Here is an 11,896-nt window from a genome sequence, read left to right as displayed (position 1 = left end):
ATGATTCGAAAAAAAAATTTGGGGTCAAAGAGGGGATGGCAGAAAGATACATTGGGTTAAATGGGAGGATTTATGCAAACCTAAGACTCAAGGAGGAATGGGGTTCAAAGGCCTTTCTAAATTCAATGAAGCACTTTTGGCAAAACAGACATGGCGGCTGCTGCATGATAAAACCTCACTGTTTTATCAGGTTTTTAAGGTGAAGTATTTCCAACACTGTTCTGTCATGGAAGAGACAAACCCGAGTTCAGCATCTTATGCATGGAAGAGTGTACTGAGAGGCAGAGAAGTAATAAGCAGGAGAGGAATTTGGCAAATTGGAGATGGCAGATCCACAGCAATCTGGGGGGAGCGTTGGCTCCCAGTGAAGCACTCTCCAAAAATACTATCCCCCTGTGTTGCTGCTCTATCTGATGCTAAGGGAAGTGTTTTCATTGATCGACAGCACAGAACCTAGAAAACCGATGTTACTGATTCTACCCTGCTGAGTTTCGAGGCTAATATGATTAAAACAATACCTCTCAGCCACATGGATCAACCAGACGAACTTACCTGGCCTTTTAATCCCAGGGGTGAGTACTCAGTTAAGTCAGGATATGAATTTTTGCAGCAAGAAGTCCAGAATCTGTTACCTGCCCAGTCAGCAACAGATCTGTTACAACCTTTATGGCAGTCAGTTTGGGGTTTACCAGTTCCGAGTAAGGTAAGAAATTTGGTTTCGAGGGCAACAAAAAATTCCTTACCTACAAAGACGAACTTAGTGAAAAGGAAAATTATCGCAAGCAATACTTGTGAGCTCTGCCAACAAGGTCAGGAGGATGTATGCCATGCTCTTTACAATTGCCGAAGCTAGAAGATATTTGGAGTAAAGTTCCTCTCTGGAATCATGACAGTTTATGCCAAGCACCATCCTTTATCGATCAAATTCGTTGTGTTTTTGCAGAAAGCAGGGACCCAGCTCTCTTCTCCATGGTCATATAGGCAATTTGGAATTGAAGGAACAATCATAGACTAGGTACTAGGTAAATCTATAGGTTCACTCGATCAGTTGTTGCAGCAAGCCAAAACACGACTGTGTGACTTTGCTCTCCACAATACATCGACCATTGCACCAGTGGGACGCCCACCTACCAGCTGGCAACCTCCGGACAGGCTCCTATACAAGGTGAACTTTGATGGCGCTTTGTTTGCCTCAGAACAATGCGCTGGCTGGGGTGTGGTTATTAGAAATGAAGCAGGACAGGTGATGGTTTCTCTCAGAGAAAGAGCTCTGCCCCCTTTCACAGCCATTGAGGTGGAAGCAAAGGCAGCTCAGCGGGCTCTAGTTCTAGCTCTAGAGACAGGTTTTGATCGCATTATTCTGGAAGGCGACTCACTAATACTCATCATCAATGCACTCCAAAACAACTCTCACTCCTCATCCCACTTCGGCCATATAGTAAAAGACATACAGTATCTTGCTTCTTGTTTTTCAGAAATACATTATTCCCATGTATGTAGACAATGTAATACTGTAGCTCACTCCTTAGCGAGGCGAGTAATATCTATTTCTCATGATCAAATCTGGATGGAAGATGTACCACTAGATGTTGTCTCTTTATTGCAGGCCAATTTTAATGACCTCCCTTAATGCAATTCACTGTCTTTTTTCTCAAAAAAAAAAAACCTTGGCAAGACATTAAACTGACGTTAGATATTAGTTACAGTTGACACTCAGATAATAAAAATTTGATTTTTTATTTCCTGGTAATCACAATCCCATGGTTTGTGGGTGCATTGGAAGTTAAAGCTGAGGAACATAGCCCTCTTTTCTTAGCTCTAGAAGAAGATTATTCAGTAGTGAATACATCTCAGAAGATTGTGGATGACTTCCATCTGCAGCAGAAAACATATGGGTGATGTTATTGATGTCCATCCAGCTGTACCCAGGTACCTTCTGAACTTGCCTTTCTTTCATCAAACTCCGTATCTTAAGCACACTCCCCCACTGTCCAGCATCAGCATGTATGTTTGAAAGCAACACATAGTAGCCAGAATTTTGTGGGTCTAAATCAAAAAGATGTCTAGAAGCAACTTCAGCAAGTTCAACATTGCCATGGACACGACAGGCACCAAGCAATGTCCCCCAAACACCAGCATCTGGAGCGAATGGCATATTCTTTATAGTTTCAAATGCTTTATTCATCCGACCAGCGCGTCCAAACAAATCTACCATGCATGCATAATGCTCCATCCGTGCCGGAATTCCATATTCCTCAGTCATGCAACGGAAGTAATGAGCTCCGTTGTCAACTTGGCCTGCATGAGCACAAGCAGAAATTATTGCAAGAAAGGTGACATGATCAGGCTGAATTCCGTTTTCCAACATTTCATGGAATAGAGTGAGAGAGTCCTTGAGGTGACCGTGGTTCCCATAAGCAGAAATTATGTTAGTCCAAGAAACTTCATTCTTCCCTTGCATCATGTCAAACACACAGCGCGCAGAATCCAAGTTTCCACATTTAGCGTACATTTCTATCAGTGCACTCTCAGCAAAACCATCAGAGCTGAATGCACCTTTAATCATGAAACCATGGATCTCTTTCCCATAATGGAGTGATGATAAGGCTGCACAAGCAGATAGTGCAGCTGAAATGCTCACACAATCATACTTGGTTCCTCCCTTCCCCATTTGACGAAAAAGATCAATGGCCTCTTCTGATTTACCATTCTGGGAACAGTTTGTGATCATTGAGTTCCAACACACACTATCCCTTTCTGACATCCTTTGAAAAGTGTGATGAGCAAGATCCAACCTTCCACATTTAGCATACATGTCTGTAATTGCAGTTCCAACACGACACCTCCCATCAAGCCCATTCTTGAGTATGTTACAATGCAATTCCTTCCCCAAGTTCAGGGCAGCCAAACCAGCACAAGCCTGCAGAACACTTGCCAGTGTTACAGAATTCGGTCTCATATTCTCCTTCAGTAACCACCTGAAAATGTCTAAAGCGTCACTATTCATTGCGTTAAGTGCAAGCCCTGAAATCATAGTCGTGCACACTACGACATCAGTTGTGCTGCTTTGGCTAAAAATTTTGCATGCCATTTCCACTTTACTCCACTTTAAATATATATCAAGAAGTGCACTCTTCAAGAATACATCCAAAGGCACACCATTTCTCACTAGGTAACCGTGAATTTCCTTACCTTGTTTGAGACACGCGGATTCAGTAACTGATGGAAGGAAACTTGCAAAGGTGATCGAGTCTGGTTTGACACCAACAGATATCATCTCACGAAACAAATGTGCGGCCTGGCCCATACACCCGTTTTGTACAAATCCAGAAATCATTCCATTCCAAGTTACCAAATCAGTTTGTGGCATTCTATCAAATAGCATACATGCATCAAACAGTTTCTGGCATTTCGAATACATAGCTAACAATGTGTTAGCCACAGGTGAATCCAACTCCAACCCACACCTAATGACAAGTCCATGAAGCTGGGTCCCCAAAACAACCATTGCTTCTGAGGCACAAACAGACAATATACAAGCCAATGTCACGGAATTGGGCTTAATGTCACTGTATCTCATTCCCAAAAACATTTGCAGAGCACTACTACTATCTGCATTTTTTACATAACCATTAAGCATAGTAGTCCACATTACACAATCTTTATGAGGCATTTTATCGAACAAATACCGCGCATCACCGATACAACCATTCTCTGCATACAATTTGATCAAAGAGCTACCCACAAACGCATCAAACTCAAAACCCGTCAACCGAATTGTTTGGTGAACTAACTTACCCAACCTTAAATTATTCAAACCACCACAAGCCTTTATCACACAAGGAAAAGTATACTTATCAGGAGAAATACCACAACCCAACATCTTAAAGTAAAACAACAAGGCAAAATCAAACCAACCCATCATTGTAAACCCTCTAATCATCCAATTCCAAGGCCAAGCAGAAGACCTGAGTTCAAGCTTATAGAACAGGGTCTTAGCATCCAAAAAACTGCCACAAAGAACATACATGCCCAAAAGCTTTGCACCCAGAAGACCATTGTTGTTGCTATAAGTATATCCACTGACAATGACCTGGGCATGAACTTGTCTACCTTGTTGAAGAAGAGAAGGGCCAGAACAAGCTTGCAAGATTGATTCTAACTGGGTTGGCGAAGCCTGTTGTTCAGCATTCGAGGAAAGCACACGTGAATGTTCAATGCAGTTACAGTTGGTAATGGTGTGCATGAAGTTGGGTGATGAGATTCTTGTAATGCGTTTAGACGTTATTGAAAATAGGAGTCTAGACATTCGTGTAACGCAACCTGAAGACGGGATGGGGCGGTAGCTGATTCCTCTTCATTTAGTATTTTCCAAATGTTCCCAACAATATCCTCTATAAACTCCGACTCCAGAGTATAGACTGCAAGAGCATACGTACCCAAGTGGAAAGAAATGCCAAAAATCTAATTGCCTATTCATTGAAATTTAATTGATTTACAGTATTTCCATGGCAAATTAGAACCAACTACTTCCAAGTAACTAACAACCAAAGAAGTTCAACATTATAATAGCTGTTATTATGAAAATTTGGATGTTAATTCACTAGAAATAGGTCGATAATACAATTTTGTTTGTAATACCTCTATAATTTAATTTGAAACTCCCGACCCAAATGAGTGAGAATTTCTTATACTCAATTTATTCGCATTTGGCATGAGTAAACTGCTGCTTATGGTTTGCCTTCTGTGGACTCTGTAGTGGATCACTGCCTCCATGGGCTTGGAGGAGAACACTTTTTGTTAGACAAGTGTATTGAAAATTTTGAGTTGAGCTAACTTGAGCGATGCATGGTTTTAAATTTTAATGGTAGACTTTGTAAAAAAGTTGGGGAATCGACTAGATGAGAAGATGGAGAGGAGGGTTTCATTTGAAGGATTTTCTAGGTGTTAATTGGGATGAGAATAAGAAGAATAGTGGCTAGATAATTATCTTTACACATTGGATTTCACAGGGAGGGCTGCTAAACTTGGGAGCTTTGCGGCCTGCTTAGTTAGTCGAAAAAGTGAAATATTCTGTATTCATTTTTAAGTTTTTTTTTTTCTTTTTTTTTGTGTGGCCCATCACTAAAAAATTGATTTAGTTTTAGCCTTTGTAATTAGTTATCATTTTCATTTTCAATTTTCTAAAAGTTAGATTTGAATATCAAAAAAAAAAATGAAAACAAAATTTCAGCAATTTTTTCATTTTTTATGAATATAAATATAGTGACATATTTGTAAATATTCTGAAAACACAAAGTTACTTTTTTTTGGTAATATAAGTGTAAGTGAGAACAGCTACTTTAAAAAAAAATAAAAATAAAAAACAATGACCAAATCTGAGTATGATATATTCTATAATCAAATTATGTATTCAAAACGACCTTAAAAAAAATTATGTATTCAAAACAATTTACCAAATTTTATCAAATATAAAAATAAAATTTTTTTTTCCTATAAAGAAAATAAAAAGTGAATACACTACTTTTTGAAACCAATTAGTTCCTTAAATTTTACCAACCCACAATAATAGTACACTTAAACCATGCCCAATAGTGGGTCGAATCCAATTCATCGAATTCAACCCATAGCCAAAGAGTTATGTCCATGTCAAAGAGTTGCATATTTTAGCTTTGTACTTGTACCCTTTAATTGTCTATATAGTTTGAAGATAAATACTTTAAACTTTTCCTATACATTTTTTATTACACGTGAAATTTGAAATTTAGTTATTAGATTATATTTTATTTATGTTCTTAATATATATATATATATATATATATATATATTAAATTTTATTAAACTCAAATACTATTTATTATTTGATTAATAATTTTTTTTTACATAATTTTAAGTTACAAAATATTAAAATTTTAATATTTAATTGATAATATAGACCATGATCTTCTTAAAATTGTACTAGAAGACATAATAGATTCGTTGGATTTTTTTTTATTGACATGACAAGTTTTGATTGTGCCAACTCTTGCCCCTTGTGGTTATTGTAGGTTAAAACATTGCAGGTGATTTCTTTCTTTTTTTGAACTCTACTACTGGCGCTGGGCTAAGCATAATATTAATGTAACAGTAAGCATGGAAAACAAAACCACCACTTACTTAGCAAACCTCTTGCAATCTTGCATTGACAAGAAATCCCACCTTGCCGGAAAACTCATCCACGCATTTATCCTTCGCATCGGCCTCGCTTCCGACTCCTTCCTCTCCAACCGCCTCATTGAGCTCTACTCCAAATGCGGAAACATTCATTCTGCCCACCAAGTATTCGATCAAATTCCTCACAAAGGCGTGTATTCTTGGAATGCCATCCTAGGAGCTCATTGCAAAGCTGGCAATTTACATGATGCCTATACCTTGTTTGTTAAAATGCCTGAAAGAAACACTGTGTCTTGGAACACTTTGATTAGTGCATTCGCTCGAAGCGGGTTTGAAAAAAAGGCATTGGCTGCGTATGATTCAATGATTTCAGAAGGATTTTTGCCGACCCGTTTCACGTTGGCGAGTATATTTAGTGCATGTGGTGCATTGGAGAATTCTAAGTGTGGTAGGAGATGTCATGGTCTTGTTATTAAGATTGGCCTTGACGTGAATATGTACGTAGCTAATGCTTTGTTGTGCATGTATGCAAAGTGTGGGCTGCTTAGGGATGCAATTCGAGTTTTTGAGGACATGCCTGAACATAATGAGGTCACATTTACAGCAATGATGGGTGGGTTAGTGCAAACGGATCGAGTCGTGGAAGCTTTGGAAATGTTTAGACTGATGTGTAGAAAAGGAATTGGAATCGATTCTGTCTCATTGTCAAGCATTTTAGGTGTGTGTGCTAGAGGGGTATGGGGAGACTTCGGTCAGGATGATCTCAATGCCAGGCTTTCGTATAATGTACATGGACAACAAGTTCATGGCCTCACGATTAAACTTGGATTCGAGCGAGATCTTCATTTAAATAATTCATTGCTTGATATGTACGCTAAGAATGGGGACATGGATAGTGCCGAGAAGGTTTTTACTAATTTGTCGGAAGTCAGTGTTGTTTCTTGGAATGTTATGATAGCTGGGTATGGCCAGAAGTACCAAACGGAGAAAGCTGTGGAGTATCTGCAAAGAATGCAGTGTAGCGGTTTTGAACCGGATGAAGTCACTTATATTAATATGCTTGCAGCATGCATCAGGTCTGGGGATGTTGAAACTGGGCGTCAAATGTTTGATAGCATGCCATGCCCAAGTGTGAGTTCATGGAATGCCATGCTCTCTGGCTATGCCCAGAGTGGGAATCACAACGAGGCAATAAAACTGTTTAGGGAAATGCAGTTTCAAAGTGTGCATTCTGATCGGACTACACTGGCCATTATCCTCAGCTCATGTGCAGCAACAGGGCTTCTGGAGTCTGGAAAGCAGGTCCATGCCGCCTCACAAAAGGCATTTTTTCATACTGACATATATGTTGCCAGTGGACTAGTTGGCATGTATGCTAAGTGTGGGAAGACAGAGATGGCAACTCGTATATTTTCTAACATGTCTGAATTAGATATTGTTTGTTGGAATTCAATGATAGCTGGTTTTTCGTTCAATTCTCTGGACATGGAAGCTTTCACGCTCTTCAAGCAGATGAGACAAAATGGAATGTGTCCCACCCAATTTTCTTATGCTACTGTTCTGAGTTGCTGTGCTAAAGTATCTTCTTCATTTCAAGGGAGGCAGGTTCACGCTCAAATAGCAAAAGATGGATATATGAATGATATCTTTGTGGGGAGTGCTCTTATTGATATGTATTCAAAATGTGGTGATGTAGATGGGGCCCGATTTTTCTTTGATATGATGCCTGGCAAAAACACTGTCACTTGGAATGAAATGATACATGGGTATGCACAGAATGGACATGGATATGAGGCTGTTTGTCTCTACAATGACATGATCAGTTCAGGTGAGAAACCTGATGGTATAACATTTGTTGCCGTCTTAACTGCTTGTAGCCATTCTGGATTGGTGGATGTCGGCATAGAAATATTCGATTCAATGCATCAAGAACATGGAGTCGAGCCTTTCTTGGACCATTACACTTGCATTATTGATTCTCTGGGCCGAGCTGGTCGATTCCATGAAGCAGAAATGCTTATAGATAAGATGCCATATAAAGATGACCCAGTTATATGGGAGGTATTGCTTAGTTCTTGTCGTGTTCATGCTAATGTGGACTTAGCAAAAAGAGCAGCAGATGAACTTTTCCACCTGGACCCACAGAATTCTGCCCCTTATGTGCTTTTGGCCAATATCTATTCTTCTTTGGGAAGATGGGATGATGTGAAGGCTGTTAGAGAGCTGATGAGTGAGAAACAAGTGATTAAGGAACCAGGTTATAGTTGGATTGATTATAGGAATGATATGCAAACCTATAAGGTGGACAAGGACCTTAGAATGGTTAATGTCGAAGCTCAAGCAGTAAGTGATGGAAGTTCTTGCTATAATGGATAGTACAAAGTCAAAGTTCCTACAGTGGGCCTAGTGTTTGTCAAGAAGGATTCATCAGCATTTAAAGTGAAGACTATAATTAAGGTAGTAAGCATAGCTGATGAGGATTTTTTTTATGTTGACAGATGATTGGTTCTTACAATGGAACTATGAAGTTGAAGCTTCATTAGTGCTTGAGTAAGGAATTCAGGAACTCAAAGCATTCTCCCTCCTCAGACTTTGAAAATAGAAGTTTTTCCTGGTAAAAGAACAAAAAGATAAAATAAGATAATAAACACCGAAAGAAGACAATAGATATTCCCTCAGGCTTGAAGGATTGTAAGGAGGAGATTCAATCACCAAAAAATTGATTTGTGATTCTTTTTTGCTATAAGATTTATTTTATTGCCTGTCTTTGAGTTATTTCACTAACACTTGGAGTTTTTTGACTTGCAGCTGCAGGTCATGATTTTCTTCACTGCTACCGCTACGGACAATTCAAAAGGCAGAGAGCAGCCACAATATGAGAGAAAAGGTGATGGTCTGGACCATATTCATATCTCCACTCTGATGCCAAGACCAAGACTTGGTGATGGCCTTTGAAAATCAAGGCAAGAAAATCCCTCAGGTTCGTGCCAACATTTTATAACAAGCACGCAACATTTTTCTGCCGGAAATATTAATAATTCTGGACATTATAATGGACAAAGGCTGAATCTTAGACAAGGCCTGATGGTATGGGTTTCAGCAGGTTACACCATCTCTCCCTCTCTCTCTCTCTCTCTCACACACACACACACACAATATGTGTGTGAATATGTATAATGTATTAATCTATTGCAAGATAATGTACTGGAATAGATGAAAGAAATATGGATCTGTGTTGATATATATTGCCCGTTTGGATCCCCGTTTTCCGGGCTACGTTTGCGTTTTTTTTTTTTTTTTTTTAAAGACCAGCGCTTGGTGCACTGTTCATGGGACATGAACAGTGCACCAAGGCATATAAACAGTAAAAAAAAAGGAGTGAACAGTGTTTTTTTACACGTTAAAAAATTATTTTGCTACAGTATTTTCAGTTTTCAGTTTTCAGCAATAAGTTCTATCCAAACGGACTCATAGTGAAGGTGTTCAACATAACCTCTGTCACTAGTTTTGACAAAAAATGGTATCATTATTGAGTGGTCAATCAGATTATTCTGTTACCTCCTTCAAACAAAGCCATGATCCTTGAGTAGTGCTCCTCCTTATGCTGAAACTGCCAAAATGGGCAGAAATTTTGGCTGGGAATACCTGCACCTCCTATATTGACACCTCTATGCTAGAAGGGAGAATTGCCAAAAAATTGCTAGCAGGTAGAATTGAGGGGAAGGAAGAGAGAAATTTCTTTTCTTTTCTTCTTTTTTTTGGGGGGGGAGTGGGTGGTGTTTGTAAAATATAAATTTCAGGAGTTAACATTCCCCAATTTTCCATCTAGTTCGGAAGAAATGTATGAGAAGCCACTGAAGAAAGTACTAAGGATTCTTCGAAAGGTAGTACCTCTGCTTTTGCTAACTTCTATGCAAGATCCAATTTCCCAGCTACACCTTGGTAATCCTCCTTCACAGCTCAGCTTTATATTGATTCTTCCGGCATATATTCATTAACTCAATCTCTGAGAATATCACTAGCAACTTGAAGCTTGAATGATTCAAACTTTCCCTTGACAGTTCAAATTTTTTGCTAATTGCAACTTTTACAAGATTGAATTAGTGCATGAATCTTTTGGTTTATACTTGGTTAAACTGCTTGCAAGTGTGAAGAAACTATTCTTGAAATTCATTTTTTTTGCTGTCAAGTGCTATTCCGACTGATCTGTGTTAATGGTAATAGTGATCAAATTCTATTATCATAAGTGTCGTGCTCGCAAATCCCAATTAAATATTTGTAATGCGATAGATGGACAAAGATGTAATATTTCATGCTTTTGTGATTGTATAATTTCTGAAGTGTATATGCAATGATTGTGGATTGACGGCCCACATTATAGGAGTACAGCATATTAGGACAAGCAGGCAGTTGGGTATCTGTACCTGAAAAGTCAATGGATTTGGAATTGAATAACACTAGGTTAGAAGATTTAGTTCAAATTCAAAGTTAGTGTACTGTTGTGCTTGCTAAGCTTAATGCAGAGGATTCAGTTTGCTAAATCAGGAAAGTTTAGTTTGCTCATGTGTCAACTTGCAATGCAATTAGTAATAGAGATCCCAACTCCTAGCAAAGAATGTTTTAAATCGAACCCCAACAGAATGCTTATCACCAATACTTTGAAAGTTTATTCGGACATATTAGATTTTTCTTTTTCTTTTTCTTATTTAAAGAATCAAGTAATTTCATTAACAAACACCAATTCAACAAGCAACAGTTAATCAATTGCAATGACCATATAGAAGCTCCAAGACAACTGCAACCACTATATGTAGAAACTCCAAGGCAGCTGCAGCCACTATATGCGTTGCAACAGCTGCAGCCCAACTGAACACCAAAAAAAAAAACAGCCACAGTTTACGGACTCGGACTCTAAGCAGACAAGCTCCATAACTCTAACATCAAAACAAGGTAGATGCTTCATAAGTTGATAAGTTTGTGTACCAGCTTACTGATACGACCCCACAGTCGCAAGCTGCACCTCTTCTCCCATGTGAGGCTATGGTGACAAAAGAGAGAAATATGAAAAGCAAGTTAATGTCAAAGAAATTTTGTGGCTATGCTTCAAGGGATAACTAGGACCTCCTAATAAGCAAAGGCTTGATTTTTTTCATATATATATTCTGATATCTCTTTATTATTATTGATCACAGGCCTTGTAAAGGCTTACAACAGAACGTAAGTGCAACAACTCCTAAATGATAATACAAACCAAGGAAGTCAATACCGTACCGGAGGCTGTACCGGTTTGGCCACCGGTATGATATATTTCGGATACCGGTTAATACCAGTGTACCGTTTCGGGTTTACCGCTATTATATATATATATATATATATATATATATATATATAGACACACACACACACACTAAAATCTCTAGAACTATGTTTATAAACATATAATATTTCACTTATATTATAGTAAATATAAAAGTTTATCATAAAACATTACCTCAATTCAAAACAAATTATTCATAGTTTTAGACTTTAGTATCAATTAAAAGAAAAAAAAAACACAATATAAAAAAATAGAAAGCTTAGTTGTTCATTGCATACTAAGAAAACAAATAATACTAATAAGTTAATGTAAATAAGTTACTATTATGCCCTTACGAAAATTCAAAAATTACAAAACTAAAAATAAAAAAAAAAGTTTTTTTCTGTACCGGCCGGTACGCCCGGTACCGGCCGGTATTGCTCGAAA

The 11,896-nt window shown here is 38.3% G+C and overlaps 2 protein-coding genes across 3 annotated transcripts; one reads left to right on the top strand and one right to left on the bottom strand.

Moving 5' to 3' along the window:
• Positions 1 to 1,718: 1,718 nt before the first annotated feature.
• On the bottom strand, positions 1,719 to 5,021 carry LOC142634205 (pentatricopeptide repeat-containing protein At4g21300-like). The gene has a single exon (XM_075808498.1). The coding sequence runs from the start codon at positions 4,307 to 4,309 to the stop codon at positions 1,784 to 1,786; it is 2,526 nt and encodes an 841-aa protein (XP_075664613.1). The 5' UTR covers positions 4,310 to 5,021; the 3' UTR covers positions 1,719 to 1,783.
• Positions 5,022 to 6,013: 992 nt separating this feature from the next.
• On the top strand, positions 6,014 to 9,395 carry LOC142634065 (pentatricopeptide repeat-containing protein At4g20770). 2 transcript variants are annotated; one of them, XM_075808335.1, is made up of 2 exons: positions 6,014 to 8,496; positions 8,652 to 9,395. In XM_075808335.1, the coding sequence occupies exons 1-2, from the start codon at positions 6,133 to 6,135 to the stop codon at positions 8,694 to 8,696; spliced, it is 2,409 nt and encodes an 802-aa protein (XP_075664450.1). In that variant the 5' UTR covers positions 6,014 to 6,132; the 3' UTR covers positions 8,697 to 9,395. The 2 variants fall into 2 exon arrangements, 1 of the variants encoding a protein (XP_075664450.1); XR_012844031.1 differs by having other exon boundaries at positions 6,016 to 8,610; positions 8,962 to 9,395.
• Positions 9,396 to 11,896: the final 2,501 nt, after the last annotated feature.

Source organism: Castanea sativa, chromosome 5 (assembly GCF_040712315.1).
Source record: "Castanea sativa cultivar Marrone di Chiusa Pesio chromosome 5, ASM4071231v1".
In the NCBI taxonomy this organism is placed as follows: domain Eukaryota; kingdom Viridiplantae; phylum Streptophyta; class Magnoliopsida; order Fagales; family Fagaceae; genus Castanea; species Castanea sativa.
Note: the sequence above shows the minus strand (reverse complement) of the source record. Positions and strands in the feature narration are given on the sequence as shown.